The 17,493-nt window shown below is 47.6% G+C and overlaps 1 protein-coding gene across 1 annotated transcript; it reads right to left on the bottom strand.

Moving 5' to 3' along the window:
• Positions 1–16,661: 16,661 nt before the first annotated feature.
• On the bottom strand, positions 16,662–17,478 carry LOC145803834 (uncharacterized). Its single transcript, XM_082897203.1, has 2 exons — positions 16,891–17,478; positions 16,662–16,808 (listed from the first exon to the last, which is right to left on the bottom strand). Exons 1-2 carry the CDS (start codon positions 17,293–17,295, stop codon positions 16,662–16,664), a joined length of 552 nt encoding a protein of 183 aa, XP_082753329.1. The 5' UTR covers positions 17,296–17,478.
• Between the last annotated feature and the right edge of the window lie 15 nt (positions 17,479–17,493).

Below are 17,493 nucleotides of genomic sequence, written 5' to 3'. Positions count from 1 at the left end.
CAGGTGGGTTCGGTAAATATTGCTTGATCTGCTCGAAAGCAATTTGGCATCGGTCGTCCCATTGGAACTTCTTTCCTTTCTTCGGGAGACCAAACAGTGGTTCACAAGTCAAGGTTAATTTTGCAATAAACTGTCTTATGAATTGCACTTTGCCCAGAAAGCCTCGCACCTCCTTTTCAGTCCTCGGTGGTGGCATTTCTAAGATGGCCTTGATTTTGGAAGGATAAACCTTGATACCCCTTTGTGTGATCAAGCACCCCAGTATTTTCCCTACTATAACACCGAATATACATTTCTGAGGATTTAGCCGCAACTGATACTCTTTAATCCGTTGGAAGAATTTCTGCAAGGCGGTATAGTGGCCCTCTCTTTCCTTGGACTTGACAATCATGTCGTCCATGTACACCTCAACCTCTTTATGGATCATATCATGTAAAATCGTAGTCGCAGCCCGTTGATATGTAGCCCTAGCATTCTTCAGCCCAAACGGCATCACCCTACAACAATAGGTTCCTCACAGGGTGGTGAAAACAGTCTTCTCCCTGTCTTCGGGTGCCATCAAAATCTGATTGTAGCCTAAAAATCCATCCATGAACAAGAGCAGCGCATGCCCTGCAGTGAGGTCCACTAATTCGTCGATATGCGACAGAGGAAAGTCATCCTTCGGACTGGCTTTGTTCAAATCCCTGAAGTCCACACATACCCGAATTCTGCCATCCTTCTTTGGCACTGGAACTATATTGGCCAACCAAGTTGCGTACTCAGATACTAACAGGAACCCAGCATCGATCTGCTTGGTGACCTTTTCTTTGATTTTCAGAGCCCAGTCCGAGCAGATTCTTCGGAGCTTCTTCTTAACAGGTCGGGCCTCTGGATCAAGAGGTGTAGACACCCCATTTTTGACCGACCTTAAGACTCAGACGTCGCCAATTGAGCGCTTGGTGATGTTGCATAATGTGCTCGTTCAGAAGTTTCAGAGTCGCAGCCGTAAGCCCTGCCTCCGGACTTCCGAACCCTTTTCTGTGCCTTGTCTCGGTTTGCGAACCAGACTCGGTTTTCTCTGTTTCTTTTCCTGAAGGGAGGGAGAGGTCCCGTAGACCATCTCTCAATGTCCGTAGGCTACATTTGGTGGCCGTAGGCCATTTTGCCCATTTCGGAGTCCGGTTCCCGGTTTTCGGAGTCGTCAGGCCGTGTGCCTCGGTTCGGGACCGCTTAACCATCTCCTATTGCTCTGATTTTTGGCATACATCTTATTTCATCCATTTTGAGGGACACTGGGGGCTGAGAAACCCACTTCGAGGTCGAATACAATTTTCGGTGCTTAACAGCCCATTTCCGGGACCCCGAACTGCGTGTTTTGGCTCCGGAACATTCGTTTTGCAACGGTTTTCGCTCATTTTCGGCAGGTACCTCTGTTTTATCCCGAGGAAGGTCACTGAAGGGTGGGAGGCCAGCAATTGTTGCAGCAACCAGTTATCTCTCCTCCCGAGCCTCCCGGCGCCCGTTTTTCGCACTTCCGGGCTAATGTTGAATACCTTAGAGCTAGCGTTGCCAACTTTCAACCACGTATCTGTGATCTACACACCTGAGAGGCCCCTAAAAGTTCATGGCCGGCCATTAAGGTCACCTGACCCTTTTGACCCCTTTCTTCCGGGCTAATGTTGAACCTCTTGGACCTTTTTTCTTGAACTTTGAACCACATATCTGTGATGTACACACCTGAGAGGCCCCTAAAAGTTCATGGCCGGCCAGTAAGTCAACTTGACCCTTTTGACCCCCTCTTTCCGAGCCATTGTTGAACCCTTGGGCCCACTTTCTTGGAATTTCAATTACATAGTTGTGTTGTACACACATAGGGCTACCTCCCCAATACCTGGCCGGCCAGAAAAGCTGGTTGACCCTTTTGACCCCTAGCCGGCCGGCTAGGGGGTGTGGCCGGCCGGCCACCTCCAGCAAAAGTGAGCGGCCGGCCGTGCTCTCCTCACTGTACCCTTTCCAGCTGTGGGGCAATATCCCCCAGATATTTTCTGTATCCGGGGGATATTTTGGGAGAGAGGATTCCTCTCCAACTCACCCCCCTTTTACACCCCTTTCTTGACCTTATAACCAGCTGAGGGTCTTCTTCATGAGGGTTAGAAAAATTCTTCTCCAAGGACAAACCCTAAACTCCATTGTCTTCTTCTTCAATTCTTCAAAAAACCCTAAGTCTATAATCTTCATTCCTTCTACACCACCAAGCTCCACCACCACCATCTCATTTCCAGCAGCTAGGAGGGATTCTTGAAGGCTAAAGAAGCTGCAAATCAACCCAAGAAGTAACAAAAGCTTGGATCTTCAAGGGTAAGTTACACTTTGATCCTTTTGACCCTTTCCTTTGATCTATTTCTAAGCCTCATTTCTTTTTGGTTTCAAGCTTCGGCCCTAACTGAAAAGGGCCATATTTTGAGCTCATCTTCACTTCTCATTAAGGGCTCAACCCTGTTTGAGCCCTCCATAATACACTTGCTTCATTGACCATCTTGTATGTCATAATTTTGCATGCTATTTTTGACCCATGAGCAATTTATTTTCGAGCATGTTGTAAACTGATATGAGCCATATTTTGAGCCCCTCTTCAACATTGGAGAAGGGCTCAACATTGTTTGGTGTTTCCATATGTCACTTGTAGTTATATCCCCTATTTAGCCCCATTTTTGCATAAATTAATAGCCCTCTTTGCTTCTGTTTTTGGACCTTGGTCCGAACTTAAAGTGGTCTTATTTTGGCCTATACTTCATGTTTCATTCACACTTTTTTTCTGTTTGGTGATTATTTTATACACTTCATGTTTTAGCACCTTTTGAGCCTTATTTTGCATCATATTTTTAGCATGTTTGTATACTGATTTTGAGGCTGCCATATACTGTAAATGTTCATATTTTTTGTCCATCTTCAGTGTTGTAGAAGGAAATTTTTCATTTTGAGTTTTGCTTATACCACTTGCTTCATTACCCCTCTTTTGGCCCCTATTCTTGCATGCTATTTTCGCCATACCTATACTTGCTGTTTGGCCATGTTTATAACTGGAAAAGTGCTTATTTTGGGACTGTCTAGCTTCTGTCTTTGCATTGCATGTCCATGTTGTGCATGTTTAGTATGGCTATAGGCCATTTCGGATGCCTAATGTTGCATTTCGGGTCATTTCCTTGCATTTCATGTCATTTCGCTTCATTTCGGGACTGTTTTCCCCCATATTTTGTTGCTGAAATTCCATTAGCATGCTTGCATATCATTTTTGCCATGTTTCATTGCATTTTATCATTGCCTCGGTTTGCGTGCCCGTGTGCACGCATTTCGAGGCACTCCGTTTTTATCCGCTGGCATCCGATGTGAGTGTGGCTGAGGCTCACTCATGTTGGTATAAACCCACTTGTCATTTCCATGCCATTTCATTGCATTTTATCACTGCCTCGGTTTGCGTGCCCGTGTGCACGCATTTCGAGGCACTTCATTTTCATCCGCCGGCATCTTATGTGAGTGTGGCTGAGGCTCACTCATGTTAGTATAAGTCCATATTGCATTCTGTATGTCATATGCATTGCGTATGCATTGCCTCGGTTTGCGTGCCCGTGTGCACGCATTTCGAGGCACTTCATTTTCTGCCATCGGCATCCGATGTGAGTGTGGCTGAGGCTCACTCATGTTGGTATAAGCCCATTTGTCATTTCCATGTCACTTTAGCACCGCCTCGGTTTGCGTGTCCGTGTGCACGTACTTCGAGGCATCTCATTTTCATTACATCTGTCATCGCCTCGGTTTGCGTGCCCGTGTGCACGTACTTCGAGGCATCTCATTTCCATGTCACTTTAGCACCTCCTCGGTTTGTGTGCCCGTGTGCACGTACTTCGAGGCATCTCATCTTCATTACATTTGTCATCGCCTCAGTTTGCGTGCCCGCGTGCACGTACTTCGAGGCATCTCATCTTCATTGCATCTGTCATTGCCTCGGTTTGCGTGCCCGTGTGCACGTACTTCGAGGCATCTCATTTTCATTGCATCTGTCATTGCCTCGGTTTGCGTGCTCGTGTGCACGCACTTCGAGGCATCTCATTTTCGTTGCATCTGTCATCACCTCAGTTTGCGTGCCCGTGTGCACGTACTTCGAGGCACCTCATTTGCATTGCATCTGTTATTGCCTCGGTTTGCGTGCCCGTGTGCACGCATTTCGAGGCATCTCATTTTCACTACATTTACCATTACCTCGGTTTGCGTGCCCGTGTGCACGCATTTCGAGGCATCTCATTTTCAACATCCCGTCACTTTCTTGGTTTGCGTGCCTGTGTGCACGCATTTCGAGGCATCTCATTTTCATAGCTTTGAGTATGTTAGGATTGTATCCTAGTTGCATTTCATGCATATCATGCACATTGCACCATGTCCGGAATAGGAGTTAGCCCGGGCACGGGAAACGAGGTACATTTCGTACTCCGAGTGACGGAATGTGTCTCAATTCCCCAGTCACCGACACTCCGGATTATCCATGATGGAGTTAGGTTTTAGCTGTAGTTTCATGTGCATTCATCCTATATTGAGTTGTGCATTTCGACTCCTCGGCCATCATGCCTCGGTATGCGTGATTGGTGGCACGAGGATCGAGACATGCATACATTTGTGCAAATACATTGCTATGCCCCTTTCCTGCTCTCTGTTGCAGCAAAACGCAGAATCAGCAATCTTCCTGGGCTTGGCACGGATTTCAAGAAGAGGTGTAAACAGAGGCTAATTGGGGCATTCCGGTGGATTTCCGCGCAAGACAGTCCGGACATGCATCATCCATCAGAAGCAAGACAGCCCCTGGCTTGCACGCCAGTTTATTTGCTTTCTAGTTAATTCATTAATTAATTAGAATTCTGTAATATTTTGGACTGTAATATTCTTTTATTTGGGGACTGTAATATTTGGACTGTATTATTTATTTGGACCCTCCGAGCGAGGGCACAACTGTAATAAGTGTGGGTGAGTGTGATGTATGTCTTCCAACCCCACGTCTTTCTCCCTTTTATTTATCCGCTTTTGATGGTTAGATTAGGGCATATTTTAATTAGCATAAAGTATGACAGCATGTTTGCATCATTCATCTGTATTGCATGCATCGGGCTCGGCGCATCATACTAACTGCATTGTACTTTCAATACCAAGTTGAATACATGTTAGTTGTAGCATTTCATATGCCATCTTAGAATAGCCGAGCCTACTATAATTGCATTTTGCATGTGTTGCATTAGGCATTTCTGTACACTTAGGATCATGCATGATTTCTAATATAGTTTCTATTTTGGCTTGGAGTACTCGGTGAGTTTTATGCTTTAGCATCCTTGCATGTGTGTGAGTGAATGCCATGATAGCATGCTTACCATGAGGCTATGTGCTTATCTGATATATCTGCCTGAATGCCTGTGGGTGAAGGTTGGGTTATCTGAATTGGAATGAATCATCAAAATGTTTCAAGCCTACCTACGGGTAGCAAACCATTTTCAAAAGCAAACATGAAATGTTTTGTTCCAATTCGGGCGACCCGGTCTATACTTATATGCTGTGAGCATCACATAGTAACCTAGGCTAATAACCGGAATAAGAACTCACAATGTTTTCAAAAATTGATATCATGGTTAGTAGAGGCCGGTCTATGACCGGGCGAGCGGGGGTGCTCACGAAGTGACCTTCCCCAATCGTACCCAAGTTCCCGAGCCGAGGCAACTTTGGTGATGACGGACACGTGGCCTTTTGGCACCGAGTCAGGGTTTCCTAAATTTCCCAAAATAAAATATTTAGGTGGCGACTCTGTATCTGGCAAAGCAGTCCATGTTTGGCACTTCTTTCAAAAATCTGTTTTCTTAAAACGATTTGCCGGATTTGGACTCTTTGGTTCAGATTTAGAACCGTGACTGCGAAAGTCGAGTCCGAGCTGTAGCGAGGTCCCCCGCGGGCTTGTTATAGTTTCTGGCGACTCTGCTGGGGATTTAGAGAACTTGACTCGAACTCATGATATCTGTTTTTGACTACACTTGTGTGTTTCTTTGCATTGCATTTGCATTGGTGCGCCTAGGACACTGTGTTTGCCATCTGCTATTCCTGAACGGTTTGCCAGAGGCTTGTCTTGTCAAGGCATGACCATAAGGCTGACCGGTTGTGGGCTCTGCCAGTATGGGAACACAAACCCCGGTTTTACCGGGGCACCCCTTTTGACCATTCGACCTAGTGCATATTCGGATCCATAGTGACCATTCTAAATTAGGACAGGTTGCTTACCCGTTTATAGGTTGTTTGAAACCGCTGTGTGCATAGTGAAACCCTAGCTCCTGACAAAATAGGACAGGGAAACCCTACCCCAAACATAGGGGTGTTTTGGCTCTCACTTATCTGTTATGTGCTTTAGAGTGCGTCTCTACAGGAATGCATGTATCAGCATATGAGTTTGAGTATCAGGCCTGCGGGCATCAGTTCAGTATTGACAGTATCAGACCTGCGGGCATCAGATCAGCATACAAGTTTGAGTATCAAGCCTGCGAGCACCAGTTCAATATTGACGGTATTAGGCCTACGAACATCAGCCAGTATTTGAGGATTAGTCATCTGCGGATATCAGATTCTGTGTTAGGGGACAGTGATACAGGGATAATAACCAGTGTTTGAGGACAGTATGTTATTCAGCTTTTTGACTGTGTGCCCGACTGTGTGTCTTGCATTTTATTTTAAGCTGTTGTGCTGTCCGTTTATCTGTTTATTTATTTCCTTTTCGCTTTATTTATCTTTTGCTAGGTCAGTTTTAGCACGATTGCTTCCAACCCAACAGGCATTCCCCAAGCACCTTGGACACGAGGTCGTCGACTCCACCGATCTGAGGATCTAATCGACGGACAGCCAGTGTTCCATTCTCTGCCCCCTGTTACAAGAAGGAAGCAGAGAAAACGCAGTACATCTGAACAGAGAGCATCTGAACAGTGGTATCCTTCATCAGTGGACAATCGGATTGAGGTCCCCATTGAGACAGATCTATCGGTAGTTCAGACAAATCGAAACAATATGACGGCACCGACAGGGGTTAAGGATATGATACGCCAGATGCAGGAAACCATGCGGGCTATGCAACAAGATGCCGTCCGCCGAGATGAACTCGCTAAGCAGCAAGATGAAATTATGACTCAGCAGGCTGAACTGATTACTAGACTGCAACAACAGAGTACAGCATCTGCTTCACACCAGATTCCTCCTCCAGCAGGAGCCCCATTACCTGAGAAGGCTCCTGTTATTCAGGACGTCCCTCCTAACACCCAGAATACCATACCGGCTGTCCAAATTCTGCAAGAGGACACGAGTCTTCCAACAGGGCCTGTCCCGCCCCCGATTCCACCACAACTGTCCAAGGTCCACACATCCAATCACCCGGACTCTCCATCCGAGGTCGAGGTTGATCAAACAGCTCTGAAATTGAGCAAACTGGAGAAGCTTTTCAAAAAATCCCAAGGGACTAAGGCTATGCCGGATATCGGAGATGGATATACCGAGGAGGCCGTAACGCTCCCCGATAGGTTCAAAATGCCACAAATAGACCGTTTTGACGGGACTGGTGACCCCATGGTCCATATCCGACTGTTTGCGGATGTCTTGCGGCCAATGGGCCTAACACGACAACAGAAGCTCTCACTATTCGGCCGAACCCTGTCGGGTGTGGCCTCCCATTGGTACGCAAGATTATCGGATGAGGCGAAGAAGAATTGGGACGAGATGGCTGAGGCCTTTGTCACACAATATTCGTATAACACTCAGATCGAGATCACAACCCGTGATCTTGAAACAGCAAGGCAAGAGCCTAAGGAATCTTTCTCGGACTTTGTGATCCGATGGAGGGCAAAGGCGTCGACGATGACTTTAAGGCCCACTGACAGAGATCAAATCCGGATGATTGTGCGCAATCTCCACCCCAAGTTAATGCAAAGAATGATTGTGGTCCCCTTCCCTACTTTCGCAGATTTACATGATATGGGGGTGCAAATAGAAGATGCTATGAGGCAAGGCCTGTTTGACCAGGACAGAGAACAACCGAGGAGGACCTTTAACCGTAACAACAATGCAGGCCCGAGCGGCGCTGCTAATACAAGAGCCTCGGAAGTTGGCATGGTCACCACCACTCCCCCTCCCCCTCCAAGGCCCATGACTGCCACACCATTCTCCGGCGCGTCCGGAAGTAACTCACAAAACAACCGATTCCAACCCCGGGGCCAAAGAACCTTCACCCAACTATACATGCCCCTGTCCAAGGTTCTGGGAATACTGATCAGGAAAAATCATTTAAAACCCCTGGAACCAAAACCATTACCAAATCCACTTCCCCCCTCATATGACCCGTCAAAATATTGCGCATACCACCAACAACACGGTCATGATACCGACCGTTGTTACAGATTACGTCATGAGGTCCAAGATCTTATTGACAAACAGGTAATTGCGCCTCCTGATAAACCTAATGTCACAACTAACCCTCTTCCACCACATAACCAACCTCCCCCTCCCAACATAATTAATTTCATCCAGACTGGGGTCGTGTCTTACGATCCTAGCATCTATATTACACCCACCCACCTACCCAAGCCGGAGGTGCTCCTCCCCGCTTGCACTGACCTTTTGTGCATGGTGGACGTCTCCAAAACCCAACCGGAGCCGGTGGTGGTGACCATCGAAGACAAGGCAGGGCAGATTTTAGGAGAGAATGAGTCTGTTAAATCTGGGACTGGGCAGAATTTTGCTGAGGGAGCTTATGATCCGAGCAGGCACATCCTATCAACGAGCCGAAGTGGGCTAATTGTAGAATTTCCCGAGACAGGAGAACTGTGCATGATCCGAGGGGATGGATCTGGGCTATGGGCAGATGAGCCGACAACCATAGAGGAGGACTTTGCTAACTTGCAATTTCGCGATGATCAGGAGTTGGAGGATGCGTCCATTAACTGGAATGATTATGAGGGATCAGAGGAGGCCACTGGATGGCTTGAAGATCAACCGGATGCAGTGGGGGAAGCCCAACCAGAACAGAGCCCGGCAGGGGCAGAAACATCACTTGTGGCCGGAACGGCCGAAAATCAAGTTGTATCGCCGGAGAGCGCCGGTGTTAAGAATTCCGCTCAGGACATGGGCATTACGGATGTGGGAACTGTTGAACAAACAACTGTACTGACGTAGTTGGAACAAGGAAAGTTTGAGGAAGCTGAGAGAGCCAGAAAGGCGAAGGGCCCTGAGGGGACCGAAAGTGCTGTGTGCACAAAGACAGACAATGCTGCGAGCATTTGGACAGAGAGCACTGAAAGTGCGAGTAGACTGGAGCCGGACAGATGTCTGTTGGCTGCCAGCAGAATGTGGTGGGAAGATGACGATTTGTGTCTTGCCCACACCGATGAAGACTGGGGAAATGGCCAACCAGATGATACTTGGTATCTTGATGAAGTGGACCACATGACAAGAAGTGGGCGGTACTTCAAGCCCCCACACCTAGACCAACCCGAAGCATCCGGGAAAGACAGAGAAGCGGAGAGACAGAAGGAGAAGCAGATTGAGGATGAAGCTGTGCTGAAACAGCTAAAGAAAATACAAGCAGACATCTCCATCTGGGGACTGCTAATGGCATCACGAGTGCACAGAGAAGCTGTCCTATCTGCCATGGACAAGTCGAAACTTTCCATAGACACCACGCCTGAACAGCTGGTTGGGCTGGTTTTTCCGGGAGGAGGTTCCCCGGCATTAACTTTTTCGGACAAGGAGCTACCGCCTGAGGGCGCAAATCATAACAAACCTCTCTATATCTCTGTGGAATGTAGAGATAAGTGGATACCGGTAGTACTTGTTGATACCGGGTCTGCGATTAATGTCTGCCCAACCAGAACGGCATATGCAATCGGGTTAAAACCCGCGGACTTCATCCCAACCACCCAAGTGATCAGGGCATATGACAATACCAGCAGAGAAGTGATGGGGACTGTTAAAATTCAAACTAAGGTTGGTCCAGGACAACACAATGTCGAATTTCATATCTTGGACGTTCCCGCAACCTTTAACTTACTTTTGGGGCGACCGTGGTTGCACCAGGTCAAAGCAGTCTCTTCCACCCTACATCAAATGCTGAAATACCCTCACGGGAAAGGAGTAGCAATCGTTTTTGGAAATTCATCGATCCATCCGCCGCCGGAGGTGACTACACCCGTCTTGGAGATCGAGCACGGCACGGAGGATGTGTTTTTGTCGGGGTTCACTTTGGCCGAGGCTCAAGTGGTGCAGAATGTCATGGCTGCGAATGAGGGCATGTATGTTAGTGCACAATCCATATACCTCATGAACAAGCTAAAACATACCCCTGGGATGGGATTAGGGAGAAGCGGCCGGAAAGGCGTTTCAGTATTGGCCGAAGTGCCACACAACCCCCACGCCTTTGGACTGGGTTATCTGCCCACCAAGGAAGATTGGGTGAGGAAAGGGAAGGAAATGGCCGGAAGGGCCAGAGCAAAGAAGGCCGGGAAGCCATTTGATTTAATGCACAGGCCCATCTGGGGTACCCTAAACGGACGCTTCGTCCGGGAGGGGGAAGATTTTCCGTTCTGCGGCTTCCCGGAGCCATGGCTAAACGCGAAGGGGGAGCGCGTGCCTGGTTTTGAAATCTTCTTCGACATACAATTATCTGGGGATGACGTTGCCGAAGCGCAGACAGACCCACCAACTGAAATTGAGCAATGTGAAGCAGTGGATCCTGAGAGTACAGAGCTGGAAATGGGGGTAGCACTGGCGAGTCTACTATCAGATCCTCCGATCGGCCAAGAGTGCTTGGGGGATAACTCTTCGGTTTCTGTGATTGGAGATGAAATAGCTGCGGGCTTTCCAGCGCCGATCTTGGATGCATCTATCGCACCTTCTCTCATCTGGCAGTATGAAGAAGGCTTTTTATCTAGCAGTTCCGGGTCAGGTAGTGAGCCGGAATCTGATTCTACCGAATCTTCTGCGTCGGAATCAGATTCCAGCTCGACTGAGTCTGAGTCCGGTATTCCTGGGGGTGATAACCCGGATACCACAGTCCTGTCTAGGTCGTCTTTTTCATTTTCTTTTGAGTCTGTTGTAACAGAGGAATCTGACGGCTTGGAAGTATTTAATGAGAATGATGTGGATGTGGTTTCCGAGTATTTTTCTGTGCCTTTGATTTATTGCTTAAATCAGGATTTTCAAAATTTTGATGAAAACAGCGAGGAAGAAATTCCCCCAGTTTTGCAACGATTAATCGATCAAGAGCAGGAAAGATTTGTTAAACCTTTAATGGATGAAATCACTACTGTAAATGTTGGTACTGAGAAGGACCCGCGGCTGGTCCAGATCGGGTCCACGTTGTCTTCAGAGGAGCGCGAGCGCTTAGTCGCTTTATTAAAAGATTTTAAAGATGTTTTCGCGTGGTCCTATGAAGACATGCCTGGAATCGATCCTGAGATTGTACAGCACCGGATCCCTCTTGATCCAGAGGCCCGCCCTGTCAAACAGAAACTCAGAAGGATTCGCCCGGACTGGGCCCTCAAGATTAAGGAAGAGGTCACCAAGCAAATTGACGCAGGGTTCCTGCTGGTATCTGAATATCCAACTTGGTTGGCCAACATAGTTCCGGTGCCAAAGAAGGATGGCAGAATTCGGGTCTGTGTAGACTTCAGAGATTTGAACAAGGCCAGTCCGAAGGACGATTTTCCCTTGCCGCACATCGACGAATTGGTAGATTTCACGGCAGGACACGCCTTGCTTTCGTTTATGGATGGTTTCTCAGGCTATAACCAGATAGTGATGGCACCCGAAGACCGGGAGAAGACTGCGTTCACTACCCCGTGGGGGAGATATTGTTATAGAGTGATGCCATTCGGGCTGAAGAATGCTGGAGCTACGTATCAACGGGCAGCGACTACAATATTGCATGATATGATCCATAAGGAGGTCGAGGTGTACGTGGACGACATGATTGTCAAGTCCAAAGATAGAGAGGGCCACTACACCGCCTTACAAAAATTCTTTCAACGGATCAAAGAGTTTCGGCTGCGACTGAATCCCCAGAAATGCACGTTTGGTGTTACAGCAGGGAAGATGTTAGGGTTTCTGATCACACAAAGGGGCATCGAGGTCGACCCTTCCAAAATCAAGGCCATCTTAGAAATGCCACCACCAAAGACTGAAAAGGAGGTGCGAGGCTTTCTGGGTAAAGTGCAATTCATAAGACGGTTTATTTCTAAATTAACCTTGACTTGTGAACCACTTTTTGGTCTCCTGAAGAAAGGAAAGAAATTCCAATGGGATGGCCGATGTCAAGTAGCTTTTGAGCAGATCAAAGAATATCTACAGAACCCACCCGTGTTGTCACCGCCAGAACCTGGGAGACCGTTGATACTGTACCTTTCGGTAACTGAGACTACCATGGGCTGCATGCTCGCGCAGGAGTCAGAAGACAAAGTGGAAAGGGCCATATACTATCTGAGCAAAAAGATGCTGGATTACGAGACCCGCTATACACCGCTGGAGAAGGCTTGTTTGGCCTTGGTATGGGCAACCAGGAAGCTGCGGCACTACCTGTTAGCCCACTCTGTAATGTTGGTTTCGCGTTTGGATCCCATCAAATATCTTTTCGAGAAACCAGCACTTACGGGTAGGCTAGCTCGTTGGCTGCTGTTGCTCTCCGAATTTGATTTGAAGTATGTGACGCGCAAGTCAGTAAAAGGCAGAGCGGTAGCAGAGTTCCTTGCCGACCACCCGGTTGAGGGGGATGAAGCGGTTGAGTATCTATTCCCAGATGAAGCCATTCTGCACGTCGAAGATGAAATTTGGACAATGTACTTTGACGGAGCGTCAAACCAGTATGGGTATGGGATAGGGGTGTTGCTGATAGCGCCTGATGATTCCCGTATCCCTTTAGCATTCAAGCTCCGATTCAAAGTTTCCAACAATGAGGCAGAGTACGAGGCATGCATTGCTGGCCTGGAAGCAGCCCTGGAACTAGGGGCAAGACGGTTGGACGTCATTGGGGACTCGAACCTTGTTGTGTCTCAAGCAAAAGGAGATTGGAAGGTCAAGGAGGAAAGGATGATAATCTACCACCAAACCTTGGATTTGTTAATTCCTCGGTTTGAGAAGCTAAATTTTACCCACCTCGTAAGAGAGAACAACAGGTTTGCAGATTCACTAGCAACTCTATCTTCTATGATAGACATCCCGTCCGGAGTCCGGATGCGTCCAGTCATTATTGATCAGAAGTTCGCGCCGGCATACGAGTCGATTTCCTCCATAGATGAGGTTCAAGACGGCAACCCCTGGTATTACGACATCTGGAACTTCTTGGAAAAGGAGACATATCCACTAGGGGCAAATGCCAAAGATAAGAGGGCTGTCAGAAGAATGGCTGCTCAATTCGTTATCTGCGGGGGAAATTTGTACAAAAGGGGTCATCTGGGAATGCATAAGCTCTGTGTAGAAGCTGAAGAGTCAAAACGCCTGATGGAAGCCATCCATGGGGGGGAGTGCGGTGCACACATGAATGGAGTAATGCTGGCCAGAAAGATCCTCAGACAGGGCTACTACTGGTCAACCATGGAGGAGGATTGTATTAGCTTTGTTCGGCGATGCCACAAATGTCAAATTCATGCAAATCGCATGAACATCCCGCCGTCAAAACTGTACAACATGACTTCGCCGTGGCCTTTTTCAGTCTGGGGAATTGATGTGATCGGAGCTGTTACCCCGAAGGGGTCCAACGGGCATGAGTTTATCCTAGTAGCGATAGATTATTTCACAAAGTGGGTCGAGGCCCAATCATACGCAGTGTTGAAGGCGTCGCATGTCGCAAAGTTCATCAGGAACAACATCATCTGTCGCTACGGGGTGCCAAACGAAATAATTTCAGACAATGGTTCCCACTTCAAGAAAGAAGTGATAGACTTGTTGGAGAAATACAATGTGGCTTTTCATAAGTCATCTACATACAGGCCACAGACCAACGGAGCAGTTGAGGCCGCCAACAAGAATATCAAGCATATACTACAGAAGATGGTGGAAACCTATCGAGATTGGCCAGACAAGCTGCCATTTGCTCTGTGGGGCTACAGGACTTCAATCAGAACTTCTACTGGAGCAACTCCATATTCATTGGTCTATGGAATGGAGGCTGTTCTACCCATTGAGATCGAGGTCCCATCATTACGAGTATTGGCTGAATGCCAGATAGCCGAAGCAGATTGGCAGCAAAGCAGATTCGAAGAACTCATGCTCTTTGATGAAAGAAGACTGAAAGCACTGTACCACATCCAAGGTTATCAACGCAGAATTGCCCGGGCTTTCAACAAGAAGGTTAAGTCCAGGAATCTGAAAGAAGGAGATTTGGTGCTCAAGGACAACCGAGCTCCCATCCACGACCCAAGGGGCAAGTTCAAACCTAATTGGACTGGTCCTTACATCATCAAAGCTATCTGGTCAGGTGGGGCTGTGGTTTTGATGGATCTAGATGGCTTGGAGTCTTCACAACCAATCAATATGGACAAGTTGAAGAAATACTATCCTTGAGAGGCTCGCTAGGCCGAAAACCCGAAAGGGCGACCTAGGCAAGATTCAGAGCACAAAAAATTAGAAAATATAAAAACTGAGCTCGCAAGGTTGAAAACCCGCAAAGGGCGGCCTTGGCAAAAGTTAGAGCGCAAAAGAAGAGTGAAAATACTCGAGCGAACCTAAGCCTGAACTACGTAAGACTTGATTCCCATCTTTGGGATACGTAGGCAGCTTCGTCTTGAAGTTCAGTCATAAACTTTTCCCCGATCAACTTTGTCCATTTCGATCATCTCAGTCATCTTTATCTATCAGCATTTACCGTGATCTCCGGTACAGTGCTGTTCAAACTAGGGGCAACTTTCCGTTGCTTTGGAGTGCCACATTGTTCTTCAGACTAGGGGCAACTTTCCAGTTGCAGGGATCTGAGGTTGTGCATCTCAGTGACAGATTTTCGGCATGTCCAGTTCTGATCCACATCGAAAATAGTTTTGAAAAGTTTTAATAAAAGTTGACTTTGTTCAAATCAATCTTTTTACGACTTAGACCATTTTTTGGACCAAAAGTGGAAAATTTTCAGTACCATAACTTTCAATTTCATTGATTTCAAAATAGAGTTCTCTTGCTCTTGCATTACAATCGAGGTTGCTTATTTTAGTACAGTCATAAAGAAAACTTGAAAATGCTAAATAAGCAATAAATTTGGGGCATAGTTGAATCAAGTATCTCTGTGTCCCCTTCCAGAGCTGGACGGAGCATCTGATGCCAAGCTGGGCCCAAATTGTACCTCCTCTTTGAGCCAATCCACGCATTCATCTGACAAAGTGCAACTGAAGGTTGAAGCAGGGGGCCAGAAGCTCTCTAGTCCTCCATGCCGTGGCATATCTCTGGCTGGCCAGCCATTCACTTTTTGCAAAAAATGGCCGGCCAGCTCCCCGGGATGGCTAGCAATGCTGCAGTGTGTCTCCTCGGCCCTGTTTTACTCTTCGAAGGAGAACTCCAAGCATTTCCATGCAACGGGAGAGTCGAAGGCCTTCATTCCGGATGCGTTCCGATGCCCAGATCGTCAGAAGTACACTTTGTTGTTGTTGAGTTTTGCTTATCGAGTTGTTGCATTTTGCTTATCGAGTTGTTTGTCGAGCGGACGTGTTTTGTGTTTTGAGTCATTGCTCTCTGTTTAAGCAATTTTTGTTAAAGTCTTGTTTATTTGCGTTGTTGCATTTTGCTTATCGAGTTGTAAACTTGCTAAAGATTCTGTTATATCTTAGTAAGTTGAGTTGTTTAGTTTGTTGCGTCAGTTCACTACCTGATTTGGTGATTACACAACGTACATTTCCTTTCAAATTCATTTTTGTGCGAAATAAATGATGCGATACGATGCTAAAAGTTCAAAATACAAACACCTTTTCAAAAGCTATTTCATTTCATCATGCTTTACAACAAACAAAAGGTACAGGTTTTACAAAAACAAAACTGCCTAACAATGTGCAAAGTGCTACAAACTACTAGTAAAAGAAAAATAAAGCAGGAAATAGCAACATCAAAATCCTCGGGAACGGGAACGAGAAGCACGCCTGGTCCTCTTTTGTGGAACAACCTCCACACCATCATCAGAGTCGGAGCTGTCGTCCTTAGGATCCTCCTCAGCCTCGCCTCTGTTCCCCGAGCCAAAACCGGAGCCTCCCTCCTCGACAGATGTCTCGAACTGACGGTCGGTAGCCTCCTCCTCCTCCTCATCAAACTCCACCTCCACAACATGAGCCCTGCGTCTGCGGACAGGCCCCCCTCGAGCTCCTCGAAAAGGCCTAGATGGCCCGGCTCCTCGGGAAGGCCGAGATGACCCCTCCCCCTGATAAGGCCCGGATGGCCCAGCTCCCCAATGAGGCCCAGGTGGCCTGGTCTGTGGCTGACCGGACCATGAAGGCATCTGAAAACAAAGAGTTCAATTCAAATACATCAGTCCAAATATATACATCAGATGCAGATACAAGCAAAAGCTACGTAAAGTGGGTGCATGTAAATACAGTGTACAAGTGAGGTGTGTGTCAGATGTGCTCTACACAAGTAGTCTATCGATGCAGTAGAAATCAGCATGTCATCAGAAGTATGATAAATGCCAAAAAACTGAAGGGTACCTGAATGCCCGCGACAGACAACTGTGCCTCCCTACGTAGGACCATGCCCTCGAGTGTGGCCACCAGCCCAACCATCTCCTCCATGTACCCTCGCGATGGCTGCAAAAATGAGTTCATAATCATCAGTGAACAAATGAGTGTCTAAACATCTGAAATGATGAATGACGAAAGTGGAGCATACCGGCGGTGAGTCCGGATCAATGGCGTATCGATCACTGGGCATCGGAGGCTCTAGTGGAATCGGAATCGGAGAGCTAGTCCCATACTGCCACGCCATCAACTCAGTAGGCATATCTGGCCATCCCAGATGAGGATGAATCGACGGGTTCGGAGGAAACGGTCTACTCCCACCTCTAGATGCGCCAGCCCTGCTAGAAGAAGGGATGTCTGTAGCTCGAGCCTGAGCCTGATCCGAGGATGACATACCGGCAGGTCTCATCATCGGAATACGAGCTTCTGTCAATGGAGGCATCAAATATATGTGACGATAGGTGGCGTAGTCCCCCTCCGCAACATATAACAAAGCATCACTTCCCAGCATGGCGCCGACTACCTCTGAGTAAGAGAGCCTGTCAGCGGTCCGCATACTAGCTGGAGGTACCGCGGGAACATCCTGAGAAAGATACCCCCGTACCTGGCACAGAAAGCGCTCCCCCAGGAACCAGACTCTGCCGACTGGCCCTTCGAGCAGGACCCTATACCGGGAGATGCCTGATGCTCCGGTATACTGAAGTAGGAGATCATCACCCAGAGGTGCCCAAGGCTGCCAAGTAATCTGCGGATG

This window comes from Camellia sinensis, chromosome 12 (genome assembly GCF_055761805.1).
Source record: "Camellia sinensis isolate YWXY chromosome 12, ASM5576180v1, whole genome shotgun sequence".
Taxonomy (NCBI): Eukaryota; Viridiplantae; Streptophyta; class Magnoliopsida; order Ericales; family Theaceae; genus Camellia; species Camellia sinensis.
The sequence above is the reverse complement of the archived record's forward strand: the minus strand, read 5'-3'. Positions and strand labels throughout refer to the sequence as shown.